Here is an 18,655-nt window from a genome sequence, read left to right as displayed (position 1 = left end):
GCTTCTCCATCTGCCTATGTCTCTGCCTCTTTCTTTCTGTGTCTCTCATGAATAAATACATAAAATCTTAAAAAAAAAGAAAAGCATCTCCCCTCCCTGCTCTAAGAAACAAAATTTTTATTCATGAAAGACACAGAAAGAAAGAGGCAGAGACATAGGCAGAGGGAGAAGCAGGCTCCCTGTGGGAGGCCTGGTGCAGGACTTGATCCTGGGACTCTGGAATCGTGCCCTGAGTCAAAAGCAAACACTCAACTGCTGAGCCACCCAGGCGTCCCCATTATCCCAATTTTAAAAGAAACAAAAGATAGAGCACAGAAAAGGAAATACATGACTCAGAAATATATGAAAAGATTCTTAACTTCACTCATAGCACAAAAAATATTAAAACTATATTTAAAAATCTTTTGTCAGGGTGCCTGGATGGCTCAGTCTGTAGAGCATGGCACGCTTGATCTTGGGATTGTAAGTTTGAGCCCCACATTAGGTGTGGAGATTACTTAAAAAAAAATAAAATAAGGGGATGCCTGGGTGGCTCAGCCGTTGAGCCTTTGTCTTCAGCTCAGGGCAGGATCCCAGAGTCCACGGGATCAGATCCCACATCAGGCTCCCTGCATGGAGCCTGCCTCTCCCTCTGCCTATGTCTCTGCCTCTCTCTGAATCTGCCTCTCTCATGAATAAATAAATAAAATCTTAAAAATAAGAGCATCTTCCCTCCCTGCTCTGAGATAAGAAACAAAATTTTTCCTGTGATTCCTCCTAGTACTGTTATGGTTAGTTATGGTTTCATTGTTATATTAAAATTGTTTTTGGGGATCCCTAGGTGGCTCATTGGTTTAGCGCCTGCCTTTGGCCCAGGGCGTGATCCTGGAGTCTTGGGATCGAGTCCTGTGTTGGGCTCACTGCATGGAGCCTGCTTCTCCCTCTGCCTGTGTCTCTGCCTCTCTCTGTGTGTCTCTCATGAATAAATAAATAAAATCTTAAAAAAATTGTTTTCATTCGTATGTAATTTATTTTGGTGTATTTTGGTGTAGAATGTATGTATATATCCAACTTATTTATAGCTACCTATATGTCCTCAAGTATAGAGATGAAGTTCTTTGCCTATTGTAGGTCATCTGTAAATGTTGTTTGAGTGAACAATATGGGTACTTTACCTTTCCTATCATATTTAGTACCTGCTTTACTGTGGTGGACATACCCTGAAATGACATGCAGTTTGTCACACCCTGTATAATCCCTTCCTCTTGAGTGCTGTAGAAACTGTGACTTGCTTCTAATCCATAGAATATGGCAAAGGTGATGATATAGCACCCTCATGATTACTTTAGGTTATATAGGACTCTATCTCAGCAAATGAGAGCAACATAAACTCTTTTGTTAGCCTTGAAGAAGCAAACTGCTATACCATAAACTGCCCATGTAGAGAACATTGTGAAGAGACCTGCTGGTGGCCTCTAGGAGCTGAGAGTCTCAGTCCTAACAAGTACAAGAAACCGAATTCTGCCAATAACTATGTGACCTTGGAAGAGCATCCCAAACTCCTGGTTCCCGAATTATGGTGGTTTGACCTATAATTTTTTGACTTTATGATGATGCAGAAGTGATACACATTATATAGAAACCATATTTTGAATTTTGGTCTTTTCCTGGGCTATTGATATGCACTGCAATATTCTCTCTTGATGCCGGCAGTGGCAGCAAGCCACAGCTCCCAGTCAGTTGTGCAATCACAAGAGTAAACAACCAATGTACTTACAACCATTCTGTACCCATATAATCATTCCATTTTTCACTTTTAGTACACTATTTAATAAATTACAGGAGACATCAACACTTCGTTGTAAAATAAGCTTTGTGTTAGATGATTTTGCCCAACTATAAGCTAATGTAAATGTTCCGAGCATGTTTAAGGTAGACTAGGCTAAGCTATGATGTTTAGTAGGTTAGGTGTATTAAATTCATTTTCGGGGATCCCTGGGTGGCTCAGCAGTTTAGTGCCTGCCTTTGGCTCGGGGCATGGTCCTATAGTCCCAGGATCGAGTCCCGCATCAGGCTCCCTGCATGGAGCCTGCTTCTGCCTGTCTCTGCCTCTCCCTGTCTGTGTCTGTCATGAATGAATAAATAAAATCTTTATTTTTTTAAATAAAATCTTTAAAAAAATAAATTCATTCTCAACTTACACTAAGTTTATTGTGACATAACTCCATCATAAGCCAAGTAAGATCTGTATCTTGATTTCAGCATAATGAGATTCTAAGCAGTGAACCCAGCTAATCTGTGCTGGCTCTCCCTACCCACAGAAACTATGAGATAAAAGGGGCAGCTGTGTGGCTCAGTTGAATAAGCAACCAACTCTTGATTTTGAATCAGGTCCTGATCTCAGGGTCATGGGACCCACTCTGCACTGGATGTGGAAACCACTTGGGAATTTCTCTCCTTCCCCCCTCTGCCCTCCCCATCACCACCTTATGTGCATGCATGTGCTCTCACTTTCTCTCTCTCAAATAAATAAATGAATAAATAAGAAACAATGAGATAATAAATGGGATTGTTTTAAGCTGCTAAATTTGTAATAATTTGTTACACAACAAAAGAAAACTAATATACATAAATTGTTGACCCATTTAGAGCTTGTTATCAATGAATATTTACAGGTTGGAGCACTAGAGTGGCTCAGTTAAGCATACAACTCTTGATTTGGGTTCAGGTCATGAGCTCAGGGTCGCGAGATACAGCGCTGAGTGCAGCTCCACACTGGGCATGGAGCCTGCTTAAGATTCTCTCTCTCCCAAAAAAAAAATTCTCTTTCCTTCTGCCCCTCCCCCCTTAAACAATGACTACTTACAAGTTTTCTTCATATTGTTTTCAGTCAGTTCACCCCATCTAATTCTTTTGAGGTTAAGTTTTTAAATTCAATATATGACTTAAAAAATATTTGTAACCATTAAATCCCACCTTCTTGGTTTGGAATCAGTGTTGTTGTAGCCTGTAGATTATTTGGTAGGTTTCATTTCCTCTTCTGTGAGTTCTTTCTGGATGGCTTTTCTGTGCCCTTTTCCCCTAATATACTGTGGCATGTTCTTTCTTTTGAGACCTAGTAGCCTTTATTATAGTACATTGGAATATCTGCTCACATGTTAATCTTCCCCACTAGACTATAAAGTCTTTGAAGATAGGGACCTTGACTTTTCACATCTTAGTGCAGTGCCTGGCATGTAATATAAACTTAATAATTCTTTTTTTTAAAGATTTTATTTATTTATTCATAAGAGACACATGCAGAGAGAGGCAGAGACACAGGCAAAGGGAGAAGTAGTTTCCCTGCAGGGAGCCCAATGTGGGACTCCATCCCAGGACTCCGGGATCATGCCCTGAGCCAAAGGCAGATGCTCAACCATTGAGCCACCCAGGTGTCCTGAAACTTCATAATTCTTTTGTTGAATGAATAAAATGAAAAGAAGAGGTAATCAACAACAAGACATGCTTCAGAGAGTTTAAGCATAAGATGTCTAAGTAACATATGATTTGAGGTCTCCATTAAAAATTCAAGCCCCTTCCAAGGTAAGTTCTGCTCTTATTTTCTTTTTAAAAAAAACTTATTTTGAAGACGCCTGGGTCTGCAGTCAGTTGAGCATCTGACTCTTGATTTTGGCTAGGTCATGATCTCAGATTATGAGATCAAGTCAGTATTGGGGTCTGCACTCAGCATGAAGTCTGCTTGAGATTCTCTTTCACTCTGCACCTCCCTTTCATGCTGTTTCTCTCTCAAATAAATTAATCAATTTCTAAAAATTTAAATAAATAAATAAATTTATTTTATTCATTTATTTATTTTATTGCAGAATAATTGACATACAAAGTTTCAAGGGTACAATATAGTGATTCAATATTTATATATGTTATTAAATGGTCACAATAAGTCTAGTTATCATCTCTTACCATACAAAGTTGTTACAATATTATTGACTATATTTCCTGTGCAGTACATTATATCCCCATGTCTTATTTATTTTATAACTGGAAGATTGTACTTCTTAATCCTCTTTACCTATGCTGTCTATTCCCCCCATTCCTCTTCCCTCTGGCAACCATTAGTTTGTTCTATATTTTCTCACTTAGCTTTAGAGTTACGATCATAGGCTTTTCTATATTCATTGCAGCTTATGGTAGCCCCTCCTCTGACCTAGCTATACTTGACAGGTACATAATTCAAGACTATGATTCTATACCCAGTTACAACATGTGTGGGTCTTCCCCCCCACACCACCAAGCAATTCTCAGACACCAGTTGGGTGTCCTACAATTCAACACAATTCCGAAACTATTTACTTGGAGATGGCCTTAGATCCCATAGACTCTGTCCTACAAGACTGCCCTCCCTATAATTTGAGACACAAATTCCAAGTCTAAGTTGTCACCTGTGCTTCTGACCTACTAGCTCTAGATTGGAGGTTCTAATCACCCCCCTCTTGTGCCCAAGATTGCGAATCCGAGAAACCACCAAGGAGCCAACACCGATGCAAGCACTGGAGGGTTTATTAGCAAGCTCGAGCTTGGGCCCAAGTATACCCGTCACAGCACAGTTGGGACTTGGACCCCGAGGTGGGTTACAGCTGGGTTTTTATGGGCTGGTCTAGGGGATTTCCAGAAGGGGTGGAGGAATTTCTTCATTCCGATATGGGGGAAAGGGTGGGGGAGTTCCTTAAGCTCTGTTTTCATTCCTATATGGAACTTTCTGTCAAGGGCGTTCTGTCAAGGGCGTTCTGCGGTTTTTCCTGTAACTGAAGTAAAGTTCAGCTCTTGTTCACAGGGGCCTGAGATGGCTGCCGAAGCTAAGATGGCTGTACTTGTGCTAACGCTAAACTTGAGATGGAATGGCCTTAATTTTCTGGGCCTCCATACTCCTTGGGTTTGACTAATGTGCTAGAGTAGCTCTCAGAACTCAAAGAAACATGTTGCATACTAGATTACCAGTTTATCATAAAAGGATATAATTTAGGAACGGCCAGATGTGAAAGACACATAAAGCAAAGTACAGGGAAAGGGCTTGGAGCTTCCAAGGGTACTGAGGGTATCACTCCCCACGTATTCACCAGCTCTGAAGCTCTCTGAACCCTGTCCTTTTGGGTCTTTATGGAGGTTTCATTACATAGAATGATTGGTAAATCATCACTGGCCATTGGTGACTGATCTTCCACCCCTTTCCTCTCCCCACAGGTCAGAGGATGGAACTAAAGGTTCCTACCCTATAATCATGTGGTTGGTTTTCCTGGCAACCAGCCCCCATCCTGAGGTGTGGTCTAAAAGTCGCTCATTAACATAATAAAAGACACCTTGATCCTTGATCATTCTAATCCCTTAGGAAATTCCAAGGGATGACAAGAGCTCAATGTCAGAGGGGTGAAGACCAAACACATATTTCTTATTATAAATTACAGTATCTCAAACTGTGGCAGGAGCTAATGGATCCTGACTACCTGAGTCACAAATGGGATAGGTTAAATATGCTTACACTAGGGAGGGAATTGTTGCCACCATCACTTCTTCCTCAAATTTATACCCATGTTTATTTCCTACTTTGTGGTAGTGATCCCCAAGAGTTGGGAACAGAGTCAAGAAATGTCACCCTCTGAGCATAGCATTATTACTAATGGGACAAGGACATTCTCCAAGTTTTTATTAAGGAAACCTGAATATCTAATCTAAGGAAGAGCCCAGACTAATTCTCAGATCTAATGGAAGGGGAAGGGCTAATCCTCATATCAGGACTATAACTGATAGAAAGAAAATGAATTTACTTAATTGTATTATAAGGGGCACCCTTCACCTGTTCTTATTTGATGAAAGATATATCTAAGAGGGGGTGCCTGACTGGCTCAGTCTGTAGAACATGCAATACTTGATCTCAGGGTCCTGAGTTTGAGCCACAAATTGGGTGTAGAGATTACCTTAAAAAAAGAAAGAAAAACATATCTAAGAATATCCAATTTCCTATTCATTGAAACATTTTTTATAATAGTGAATATGGGGATGCCTGGGTCGCTCAGTGGTTGAGCCTTTGCCTTTGGCTCAGGGTGTTATCCCAGGTCCCCGGATCAAGTCCCACATCAGGCTCCTTGCTTGGAGCCTGCTTCTCCCTCTGTCTGTCTCTGCCTCTCTCCATGTGTCTCTCATGAATAAATAAATAAAATCTTTAAAAAAAGAAAAAGTTTAAATATATATATATATATATATATATATATAATGGTGAATATGTGAAAACAACACAAATTTATCATAATAGTTATTTTAGAATATTTTATTTTATTTTTTTAGAATACTTTAATAAAAGGATATTACAGTAGATTTTGAAGAGTGTCCAATGGAAGTATAATAGTTTACTAGAACTGCCACAATAAAATAACAAATGTTGGGCAACTTAGACAATAGGAATTTAGTTTTTCATAGTTTTGGAATCTAGAAGTCCAAAATCAAGATGTTGGCAAGTTTGGGTTCTTCTGAGGCCTCTCTCCAGATGGGCACTTTCTCACTGTATCCTCACAGTATCTTTTTTCAGTGTGTGTCCATCCCTGATGTCTGTTTCTTTGTGTATCTAAATTTCCTCTTATAAGGACACCAGTCAGATTGGATTAGGGCCCACACTAATGGTCTTATTTTATTTTATTTTTAAAGATTGTATTTATTTATTCATGAGAGACACAGAGACATAGGCAGAAGGAGAAGCAGGCTCCCTATGGGGAGCCTGATGCTAGATTCAATCCCAGAACCCTGGGATCAAGACCCCAGCTAAAGGCAGATGCTCAGCTACTGAGCCACCCAGGCCTCCCCCCCCACCTCATTATAACTTCACTTCTTTGAAGACTCTATCTCCAAATGCAGTCACATTCTGAGGTACTGGGAGTTAGGGTGTCAACATACACACATTTTGGAGAAACACAGTTCAGCCCATACAAACAGGAAGTTTACAATATGAGTAAAAAAAGCAAGATATAATATTTGATGTGACCCTAATTGTATAAACATATGCAGGAAAATACTGGAAAGAAATACTCAAAAATGTTAGGAATGGTTTTCTTAGGGCTTGAGAGGCTTGAAAAATTAAAATTTGTTTTCTTCCTTATGTTTTTCCATTTTCTATAATGAACATGTACAGGTATTCTATAATGAGAAAAACGCAATAAGAATTACGTTTAAAATTCATTCCTTTTCTCACTAATTCTATGACTAAACTCACTTACTATTAAGAACAGAGAATAAGGAGAGATAAATGTGGCAGAATAGTTGGTATCAATTGTTAAATTATAAGTGGCATTCTGTTACAAGTCAAGCACTAGGGAGGTTGATTATGTTGATTGGATCTTTGAGTAAAATGATTTAAAATGATTTTTTTTATGCATGAAGTGGGTCTAAAGAGAAAAAGTTTCCAGCTATAAAATGACTAAGTCATGAAAATTAACATTAAAATTAATGTTAAAATTAATTAATTTTATTAATTAAAATTAATTTAATTTTATCGTGAGATCAAGTATCAAGTCCTGGGATCAAGTCCCACATCAGCCTCCCCACAGGGACCCTGCTTCTCCCTCTGCCTATGTCTCTGCCTCTCTGTGTGTCTCTCATGAATAAATAAATAAAATATTTAAAAAATTATCTATTGAAAATAGTGGATCTTAAAAAGTTCTCATCACAAGAAAAATAATTTTATACCTACATTTGGTGATGGATGTTAGCTGGACTTATAGTGATGATCACTTTGCATTAAATACAAATATGAAATTATTATATTGTACATCTGAAACTAATATAATGTTATGTTGATTATACCTCCATTAAAAAATATATATTTTTTTAACCTGAAAACTTGAAGGTTAGATTTAAGACTTCAATAGCATCACCATCCACTACTCTATAATGGAGCCTGCATAGAACTTTTTATCTGGCCTTTCCTTTGACATCTAACTGTAAATTCTTTTTTTTTAAGATTTTATTTATTTATTCATAGAGACACAGAGAGAGAATGAAAGGCAGAGGAGACACAGGCAGAGGGAGAAGCAGGCTCCATCCAGAGAGCCCGATGTGGGACTCGATCCAGGGTCTCCAGGATCACGCCCTGGGCTGCAGGCGGCGCTAAACCGCTGCGCCACCGGGGCTGCACCTAACTGTAAATTCTTATCCTGGGAATACATTTAAATGAAAACACCCATATTATGTACTTTAGACTGCTATTTTATCTTTGTATGGGACCAGATTCTAAGAGATGTCAAAGCAGGAACCTTGTATTGCTGTGGTCTGTTAGGTTCACCCTACTTTGAAGTTATGTCTTACTAGATGAACACACAGCTAGCAAGTGACTATTTCCAGATACTTTTTATAACCACTCCCACTTCTTGCACATTAGTATGTTTTTGTCTTCTTTTTTTTTTTTTTTTTTTAAATTTATTTATGATAGTCACAGAGAGAGAGAGAGAGAGAGAGAGAGAGAGAGGCAGAGACACAGGCAGAGGGAGAAGCAGGCTCCATGCACCGGGAGCCCGATGTGGGATTCGATCCCGGGTCTCCAGGATCGCGCCCTGGGCCAAAGGCACGCGCCGAACGGCTGCGCCACCCAGGGATCCCTGTTTTTGTCTTCTTACTGCTGTTTTTGGTGGCTCTTTCTTCCCACATGGCTCTCAGCTCTAAAACTTGCATACTTCTATCTTTTCTTCTGAAGGAGCTGGTTCATTTTCTCTTACCTAGGTCAATGGTCCTTGGATCATACTGGCTCCTCTCCATGAGGCAATCTTGCAGAATCTGTAATTAAGGAAACCATCTAAATAAAGGGCAATGTGGCTTTCCTTAAAGAGTTAGCATTCCTAATAATAAGAATTTATTAAAAGCCTAGTAAGTAGGCATATAGATGAAAAACTAGTAAATGGAATCCAACTAAATTTCCAAAAACTTTTTGAGAAGCTTTTATATCAAAGGTGATTAAAAAGGAAATATCTATTTTTCCTCACAAAGGCTAGAGATTTAGCAAGATACTAGGTGCTGGGGTTAGAAGAAGAATGAAATGAGAAGGCCTGCCTAGTGGGGGAAACCAAAAACATGAACACTATTATCCTTTTATGTAGGAAGTGCTGTGTTAGATATATAAACAGATGAACAAGGGATTTGTTCTTTGTACTACCTGAGGAGTAGAAAGAATAGCTTCATGGAAGTGATAGGATGGGACTTTGCAGTGGATGCTAAGGTTTTACATACGCTCCCATTTTCCCCTTCATAGTTTCTAACCAATTGGAAATAAGGTACAAGAGACAAATAAATGGGTATTAAAATGTTAATATTCTTACTGATAAAACTGTTTAGTGAACATGGCTTTAGATCTATGGCCAAGTAAGCCTATTTAACACGTTTTGTCTTGAATTAGAGAGACTTGACTAGTCAGGCAACCAAGGCTAACCTCACAGAGAGCAAATCAGAATGTACCCTCTCTGCTGGCAGGATGGCCTCAAAAGTGGGAAGGTAGGAAGAGCTGAATCATACCTACCCAGTATCTTCTCTTAAAGTCATTAGTCATGTTAATCAATTTTCTTTCTAGAGAGGAGTAGTGAGGAGGCAGAAAGAGAAAAGAGGCTTACTTTCCTTACCCTTCCCAATTAGATGAGCCAATCTATTCCTTTTTTTGTTTATAGTACTTTGAGTTGGATTTCTTTTTTTAAGAATTTCAAAACCAGTGTATTTAATATATGTTACATTAGTTTCAGGTGTACAATATAGTGAAGGATTTTTGTCTGTTGTAATACAAAAGAGGCCTGTATAATACAGTCTTGAAACATTAAGTAGGCATTTTTAAGCTAAGAAAGGGGCATTTCAAATAAGAGACAGTATGGGCAAAAGCCTAGAGGTTTGAAATGTTCACTTGTGGCTAGCATAATGCCAAACAAAAGAGAGAATTGAAAATGAAAGAAAACATCTTATGTGGAACAATGTTGTAAACATCTATTTATAATGAAATAATTTTTAAAATAGAAATAGAAGGATTTTTTTGCTCTCTTTTTTTTTGAAGGATATTTTCTTAATGTGGTAGAGAATCCCAAACTAACAGTCACCATACTTACTCCCTTTTAAACTGCAAATAAAATAAGGATGCTTGTTATTGCAATTATTATTTAATATTGTCTTGGGTGTTCTAGCTAGTGCTGTAAGATTTGAAACAGAAATAAGAGGGATCAATATTTCAAAAGAAGAGACAAAAATATTACTTGCAGATGATGTGGTTTTATGCCTAAATATTCCCAAGGTAAGAAAAATATGCAAAAGTCAGTAGCAATCTTGTACGTCATAAATAACTAGTTAGAAAAAAAACAATCCACGATAGTAATAAATACATATGTATACAGTATTTTAAAATAAATTCAATGAGAGATATATATGGCCTAAGAAAAACGACAAAGCTCAACTGAGAAATATAATATGGCTTTAATAAAGAGACATCTTTTGTTTCTGGATATAAAAACTAAATATAAGAATATTAGTTCTAGGGATGCCTGGGTGGCTCAGTGGTTGAGCATCTGCCTTTGGCTCAGGGCGGGATCGAGTTCCACATCTGGCTCCCTACAGAGAGCCTGCTTCTCCCTCTGCCTGTTTCTCTACCTCTCTCTGTGTCTCTCACGAATAAGTAAATAAAATCTAAAAACGAAAAAAGAATATTAGTTCTGTAGGAGCACCTGGCTGGTTCAGTAGGTAAAGCATGTGACTTTTGATCTCAGGGTCGTGAGTTCAAACCCTATGTTCCGTTGGGTGGAGAGTTTACTTTTTTTTTTTTTTTTTTGAGAGTTTACTTTTTAAAAAATATATTAGTTCTCTTAAAATAAATTTATGAATTTATTGTGATTCCACTCAGAACCTCAACAAAAGGGCAGCCCTGGTGGCGCAGCGGTTTAGCGCCGCCTGCAGCCCAGGGTGTGATCCTGGAGACCCTGGATGGAGTCCCACATCAGGCTCTCTCTGTATGATGCCTGCTTCTCCTCTGCCTCTCTCTCTCTGTCTCTATGAATAAATAAATAAAATCTTATTAAAAAAAAAAGAACCTCAACAAAATTTTTCTTTAAACTCAATACAATCAGTTCTGCAATAAGCAACATATGCATTTCTAAAAATCACAAAGCAATAAAACTGCAATAAAAGCCACATGGCTTATGGGTAAAATAAGATTAGAGACACAACACTAAAAATCTGTGTCAGTGACACAAAAATGATAGGAAGTTAATAAAAATGGAATCACAGTTTTACACATGTTAAAAGACAAGAAACATATGAATACTATAATAAATATAGTACTTTACCTTGAAAAATACTTAAAGTGTGCTTGAGGAAGTGAGCATTGAGTGGTTTTAGCTTGTGAATTACTGTGAAATGGTGGGAAAAAAGTTATCTGAAATTTGACAGGAAGTTGTAACACCAGATGTGGATGAGTGTGACAGATAACACACGTGGTAAACTGATGTAGCTGGTAGATGTCTGCAAATGTATGCATGTGTTCATTATGTGTATTCCTGCATGGCTTTGTTAATCTGGGTGCAGTTTGCTGCATTCATTTACTGTTTCCAACAGACAAAACTGCACATAAGCAAAGGCAAAATTCGCATTTTGCTTAAATCGTTGCCTGTCAATTGCTTTGGAACAAATTCTCATTTTCAAAATAAGCATTATAGCAGAAATGACTTAGAGTAACTGTTTCACTTGGAGAAATAAATGGCTTGAAGTTCTTTGTGAAAAGAGCAAGTCTTGCCTTCACAAATGTTAAAATATGGTAAAGCACCCATTATTTAAAATGTTGTGCTGGGAAAAGAAACTTAGAAACTACATAAATGTGCATAAGTAGGGGAGTGGTTAAATAAATTATGGGCCCTCCAAACTGGAACACTAGCCATTTAAAAAGGTGAGTGAGGGGGTCTATGAGTAATGATTTGGAAATCAGTCCAAAGTATACTTTTAAGAAAAAAAGAAAGAGCAGAATATGTATATTATAATTATATTTGTATTTTTAAAGGATATATGTGTTTATATTATGCATATATTTTCTTGTATAAACACAGAATCTGGAAGAAAACAAAAGAAACTGTTTTTTAATAATAAATTTATTTTTTATTGGTGTTCAATTTACCAACATACAGAATAACACCCAGTGCTCATCCCGTCAAGTGCCCCCCTCAGTGCCTGTCACCCATTCACCCCCACCCCCCGCCCTCCTCCCCTTCCACCACCCCTAGTTCGTTCAAAAGAAACTGTTAAGAGTGGTTATCACACTGGGTGGCAGTATAATTTTATTTTCTCATAAACATATTTCGCTTTTGCAATACTTATTTTTTAATTGATTTTTAAGAAAAGTAATCTCTACACTCAACATGGGGCTTGAACTCATGACCCCCAGATCAAGAGTCCTGTGTTCTACAGACTGAGCCAGCCAGATGCCCCTGCTTTGGCTCAGGTCGTGATTGTGGTGTCCAGGAATCAAATCCTGCATCAGGCTCCCCAGAGGGAGCCTGCTTCTGTCTCTGCCTATGTCTCTGCCTCTCTCTCTGTATCTCTCAGGAATAAATAAAATCTTTAATAAATAAATAATAAAATTAAAAACGTTAAAAATTAAAAAATTTTACTTTAGGGGCAACTGACACACAATCCACATTCAGATTTCCCCAATGGTCCCGATAATGTCCTTTATAGCTGTCGTCTTTTTTTCATTTCAATCAGAGGCACCTGGGTAGCTGAGTCAGTTGAGTGTCTGAGTCTTGATTTCAGATCAAGCGTTGATCTCAGGATCATGAGTTCAAGCCCTACATTGAATCTAGCAAGACAGTCCTGGACTTCTGACCTATATAGTATGGAATAATAAATTTGTGTTGTTTTAAGTAAGTAAATGTGTAGTTATTTGTTACAGTAGAAATAGAAAACTAATACAGGTAACTTTCCCTGTGTACTTAATTTGTAATCTGTAGGGGTGATACTTTGAGATCATGTGAATATCCTATTTCCCAACATTCAAGGATCACCTATTTTTTTAAAGATTTTATTTTTTATTTATTCATGAGAGACACACAGAGAGAGAGAGAGAGAGAGAGAGAGAGAGAGAGAGAGGGAGAAGCAGTCTCCATCCAGAGAGCCCGATGTGGGACTCGATCCAGGGTCTCCAGGATCACGCCCTGGGCTGCAGGCGGCGCTAAACCACAGCACCACCGGGGCTGCCCTCAAGGATCACCTATTAATGATCCTGGTCTGAATCAGTTATTACTTTGGTCAGTGCAAAGTGGTGATTTTCTAGTGCTAGCATTTCTTATAGATTTATTACCTGGCATTCTTCTACAAAGAAGAGCTTCCACCCCTGCCTTTTTAAAGTATGTGTATGAACCTATGAAATCTTTTAAATTTCAGTGTCTTAGTACTATTAATATTCTTACAAAATTAAGATTGACAACTTTGAACATAAAACTTCAAAAATTGAATATATTCACATTTTCTGACTCAGGAAGTCCACTGCTAAGTCTATAACTAACAGGATTATGCACATGTGTTCTACAAATACTATGTACTAGAACATTCATAGAAGCACTATTTGTAGTAGCTAAAAACTATAAGCTAACAAGTCAATCAACAAGATAGAAGGAATGAATTGTGATATATTTCCACAAAGGAATACTATACAGCTAAGAATTAATGATCGACAGTGATGCACAACAATATGGATGAATCTCAGAAAGTTAATGTTGAGTGTACTTCCTCAGTCTAGTAAAGGGTGTCTATAAAAACACACAGTTAATATCATACTTAGTGAAAAACTAAATACGTTCTCCATATGATCAGGAACAAGTCAAGGATGTTTACTCTCACAGTTTCTATTCAACATTGTACTAGAAGTTTGAGCTAGAGAAATTAGGCAAGGAAAAGAAATAAAAGGCATCCATATTGGAAGAGAAGAAGTAAAATCATCTCTATTTGCAAGTGACATGATCTTTTATATAGAAAGTCCTAAGGAAGGGTGCCTGGCTGACTCACTCAGTGGAGCATGTGATTCTTGATCTCTGGGGTGTGAGTTCAAGCCTCATCTCTGGGGTAGGGATTACTCACAGTTGTGGGTAGAGATTACTTCAATAAAATGGTTAAAGTGGCAAAGGTTATGTATACTTTACCTGAATAAAAAACTTTAAAAAAAGAGAAACTCCTAAAGAATCTGTTAAAACACTATTTGAGACTGCTAAGTGAGTTCAACGAGGCTGCAGAGTACACAATCAATATACAAATATAAATTACATTTCTTTCTTTTTTTAAAGTAATCTCTATGTTTGAAATCACTGTTGTGAGATCAAGAGTAGCATGCTCTATTGATTGAGCCAGCCAGGCACCCCTCAATTGTATTTCTGTAAGGGCAATGAACAAACTGAAAATGAAATTAAGAAAGGAATTACACCTACAATAACATCAAAAAGAATAATATACTTTGGAATAAATTTATAAAAAGTAGTATAAAACTTACACTCTAAAAACTATGAAATACTGTAGACAGAAATTAAAGAAGACTTTAAAAGATGGAAATGCATCCCATGTTCACAGATCAGACGATTTGATATTATTAAGATGGCAGTATTCCTCAAATTGATCTATGTATTTAAGGTAATACCTGTCAAAATTCCAGCTGTCTTCTTTGCAAAATCTAACAAGCTGATCCTAAATTTCATATGGAAATTCAAGGGACAGAAAAGCTAAAACAATATTGAAAAAGAAGAACAAAGTTAAAGGACTCACATTTCCCGATTTCAGAACTTAATACAAAGCTAATAGTAACTAAGACAGTGTGGTAGTGGCATAAAAATAGACATATATGTCATTGGAACAGAATTGAATGTCCATAAGTAAATCCTCATATATGTGGTCAATTGATTTTTGACAAGGATGCAAGACAATTCAATGGGGTAAAAAATAGTCTTTTCAATAAACGGTGTTAGGACACTTGATATCCACATGCAAAAGGATGGATCTGGACCCTATGTCATACCTTGTACAAACATTAACTCAAAATGGATCAAAGACCTAAATATAAGAAATAAAACCGTAAAACTTAGCAGGAAACATAGGCATAAATCTTTGTAACCACGGATTAGGCAGTATTTTTTCATATGTGGCAATTAAAGCAGAAGCAGTCAAAGAAAAAATGAATTGAACTTCACCAAAATGAAAAACAATTGTGCATCAAAAGACATTATAAGGAAAGTAAAAAGACAGCCCATAGAATGGGCAAAAATATTAACAAGGAGTGCCTAGCTATATCCCATGATGGTTGTAGAGCTTAATTTAAAAAAATATATATATAAACAAATCTTATATCTTTTTTTTTAATTTTATTTGTCCATTCATGAGAGACCAGAGAGAGAGAGAGAGAGAGGCAGAGACGCAGGCAGAGGAAGAAGCAGGCTCCATGCAGGAAGCCCGATGTGGAACTCAATTGCAGGACCCCGCGACCACACCCTGAGCCAAAGGCCAACCCTGAGCCAAAGGCTCAACCACCAAGCATCCCTTATATCTTTTTTTTTTCTTTTTAGGATTTTGGTTTTAAGTCATCTCTACACCCAATGTAGGGCTTGAACTCACAACCCTGAGACCAAGAGTCACATGATCCACTGACTGAGCCAGCCAGGTACCCTACAAATTATATCTGTTAAGGGTCTAGTGTCTAGACTATATGAAAAAAATCCTTAAAACTTAACAATAAAAAGACAACCCAATTGAAATCGGGCAAAGGATTTGAATAGATTTTTCTCCAAATAAGACATCCAAATGCGCTCTCTCCTTTTTGTCGCCATCCTGGTTGCGTGTGGTTGACTGTGATCGCCATGTCTTCTCACAAGACTTTCAGAATCAAGCGATTCCTGGCCAAGAAACAAAAGCAAAATCGTCCTATTCCCCAGTGGATTTGGATGAAAACTGGTAATAAAATCAGGTACAACTCCAAGAGGAGGCACTGGAGAACTAAGCTGGGTCTATGAGGAAGCATCGCACATCATGAAATAGCAAACATAATTGATACACATATTTAAGCATGGAGATCACATGTTCCTATCCTATCAATATGGAAACATCCTTCCTACCTGGCCAATAGACATGTCTTATCAAGGAAATGATTTTCTCTGTTACTATGCCACTATACCAGTAGGTTGGTTCAGTAATAAATGTGAGACCTTTCAGCTGAAAAAAAAAAAAAGACATCCAAATGGCAAATAAGCATATGAGAAGATACTCAACATCATTAGTCATTAGGGAAATACAAATCAAAACCACAATAAGATACCACTTCATGCTTACTAGGTTGGCTCTGATTAAAAAGAAAGTTTATGGGATGCCTGGGTGGTTCAGTTGGTTAATCGGCTTACTTCAGCTCAGGTCATGATCTCAGGGTCCTGGGATCAAGCCCCAAGTTGGATTCCCCACTCAGCAGATAGTCTGCTTGTTCCTCTGCCCCTCTCCCTACTCATGCTCGTGTGCGCATGCACGCACATGCTCTCTCTCTCAAATATACAATCTTTATTTTTTTTCATGAGATTAGCATTTAAGTTTTTTTGTATATTTTTTTTATTGGAGTTTGATTTGCCAACATATAGCATAACACCCAGTGCTCATCCTGTCTAGTGCCCCCCTCAGTGCCCATCACCCAGTCACCCCATCCCCCCACCCACCTCCCTTTCCACTACCCCTTGTTCGTTTCCCAGAGTTAGGAGTCTCTCGTGTTCTGTCATTCTCTCTGATATTTCCCACTCATTTTCTCTCCTTTCCCCTTTATTCCCTTTCACTATTTTTTTGTATTCCCCAAATGAATGAGACCATATAATGTTTGTCATTCTCTGATTGACTTACTTCACTCAGCATAATACCCTTCAGTTCTATCCACATTGAAGCAAATGGTGGGTATTTGTCATTTCTAATGGCTGAGTAATATTCCATTGTATACATATATCATATCTTCTTTATCCATTCATCTTTCGATGGACACCGAGGCTCCTTCCATAGTTTGGCTATTGTGGACATTGCTGCTATAAACATTGGGGTGCAGGTGTCCTGCTGTTTCACTGCATCTGTATCTTTGGGGTAAATCCCCAGCAGTGCAATTGCTGGGTCGTAGAGCATTTCTATTTTTAACTCTTTGAGGAACCTCTACATAGTTTTCCAGAGTGGCTGCACCAGTTCACATTCCCATCAACAGTGCATGAGGGTTCCCCTTTCTCCACATCCTCTCCAACATTTGTTGTTTCCTGTCTTGTTAATTTTCATCATTCTCACTGGTGTGAGGTGGTATCTCATTGTGGTTTCATCAAGACAGTATGGTACTGGCACAAAAACAGACACATATATCAAATGGAACAGAATAGAGAACCCAGAAATGGGCCCTCAAATCTATGGTCAACTAATATTCGACAAAGCAGAAAAAACTATCCACTGGAAAAAGGACAGTCTCTTCAGTAAATGGTGCTGGGAAAATTGGACATCCACATGCAGAAGAATGAAACTAGACCACTCTCTTTCACCATACACAAAGATAAACTCAAAGTGGAGGAAAGATCTAAATGTGAGACAGAAATCAATCAAAATCCTAGAGGAGAACATAGGCAACACCCTTTTTGAACTTGGCCACAGCAACTTCTTGCAAGATACATCTATGAAGGCAAGGGAAACAAAAGAAAAAATGAATTATTGGGACTTAAGATAAAAAGCTTTTGTGCAGCAAAAGAAACAGTCAACAAAACTAAAAGACAACGTACAGAATGGGAGAAGATATTTGCAAATGACGTATCAGGTAAAGGGCTAGTTTCCAAGATCTATAAAGAACTTATGAAACTCAACAGCAAAGAAACAAACAATCCAATCATGAAATGGGCAAAAGACATGAACAGAAATCTCACAGAGGAAGACAGAGACTGGCCAGCAAGCACATGAGAAAATGCTCCGCATCACTGGCCATCAGGGAAATACAAATCAAAACCACAATAAATATAATCTTTAAAAAACATTTTAAAGATGGCTCATAACAAGTGTTGGTGAGAATGTGGAGTAATTAGAACACTCATCCACTGCTGGTGGGAATGTAAAGTGGTAAAACCCTTGTAGAAAACAGTCTGTTAGTTCTTCAAGATGCTAAATATAGAGTTACCATATGATCCATAAGTTCCACTCCTAGATATGTACTCTAAAGAATTTAAAACATGTCCACAGAAAAACGTGTACACTGATGTTCATAGCAGCATTATTCATAGAGCCAGAAAACATAGAAACAGCCCAAACATCTATTGGTTAATGAACAGATAAATAAAATGTATTTCCATACAATGAAACATTAATTGACAATAAAAAGGGAAGTAGAGGGGATCCCTGGGTGGCACAGCGGTTTGGCGCCTGCCTTTGGCCTGGGGCACGATCCTGGAGACCCGGGATCGAGTCCCACATGGGGCTCCCGGTGCATGGGGCCTGCTTCTCCCTCTGCCTATGTCTCTGCCTCTCTCTCTCTCTCTCTGTGACTATCATAAATAAATAAAAAAAATTTTAAAAAAAGGGAAGTAGAATCATGGTTGCCTAGGGATCATGTGAGGGGGTTGGTAGGAAATGGGGAATGACTGGGAATAGGAAAAGGTCTTTT

The 18,655-nt window shown here is 38.1% G+C and overlaps 2 protein-coding genes across 4 annotated transcripts in view; both read left to right on the top strand.

Moving 5' to 3' along the window:
• Window positions 1-18,655, top strand: part of SNX12 (sorting nexin 12) — a 172,152-nt gene that overhangs the window by 146,430 nt on the left and 7,067 nt on the right. The window contains exons 6-7 of one of the 3 annotated variants that reach the window (XM_072744061.1): window positions 4,481-4,602; window positions 5,218-5,267. The exons of 1 other annotated variant lie outside the window; for it this stretch is intronic. In XM_072744061.1, coding sequence (XP_072600162.1) covers window positions 4,481-4,602; window positions 5,218-5,252 — 157 coding nt within the window. In that variant the 3' untranslated portion in view covers window positions 5,253-5,267. Of the gene's footprint in view, window positions 1-4,480; window positions 4,603-5,217; window positions 5,268-18,655 lie in introns of those variants that run through there. One more of the 3 variants, XM_072744062.1, reaches the window with a different exon arrangement.
• Window positions 15,821-16,249, top strand: LOC112907621 (large ribosomal subunit protein eL39-like). The gene has a single exon (XM_072743646.1). The coding sequence runs from the start codon at window positions 15,864-15,866 to the stop codon at window positions 16,014-16,016; it is 153 nt and encodes a 50-aa protein (XP_072599747.1). The 5' UTR covers window positions 15,821-15,863; the 3' UTR covers window positions 16,017-16,249.

The sequence above is a fragment of the Vulpes vulpes genome, chromosome X, assembly GCF_048418805.1.
Source record: "Vulpes vulpes isolate BD-2025 chromosome X, VulVul3, whole genome shotgun sequence".
Classification (NCBI taxonomy): domain Eukaryota; kingdom Metazoa; phylum Chordata; class Mammalia; order Carnivora; family Canidae; genus Vulpes; species Vulpes vulpes.
This window is presented reverse-complemented; position numbering and strand designations above follow the sequence as displayed.

What these genes read in the sequence shown, in the direction of transcription:
- LOC112907621 (XM_072743646.1), top strand. Translation starts at nt 15,864, where the DNA reads ATGTCTTCTCACAAGACTTTCAGAATCAAGCGATTCCTGGCCAAGAAA.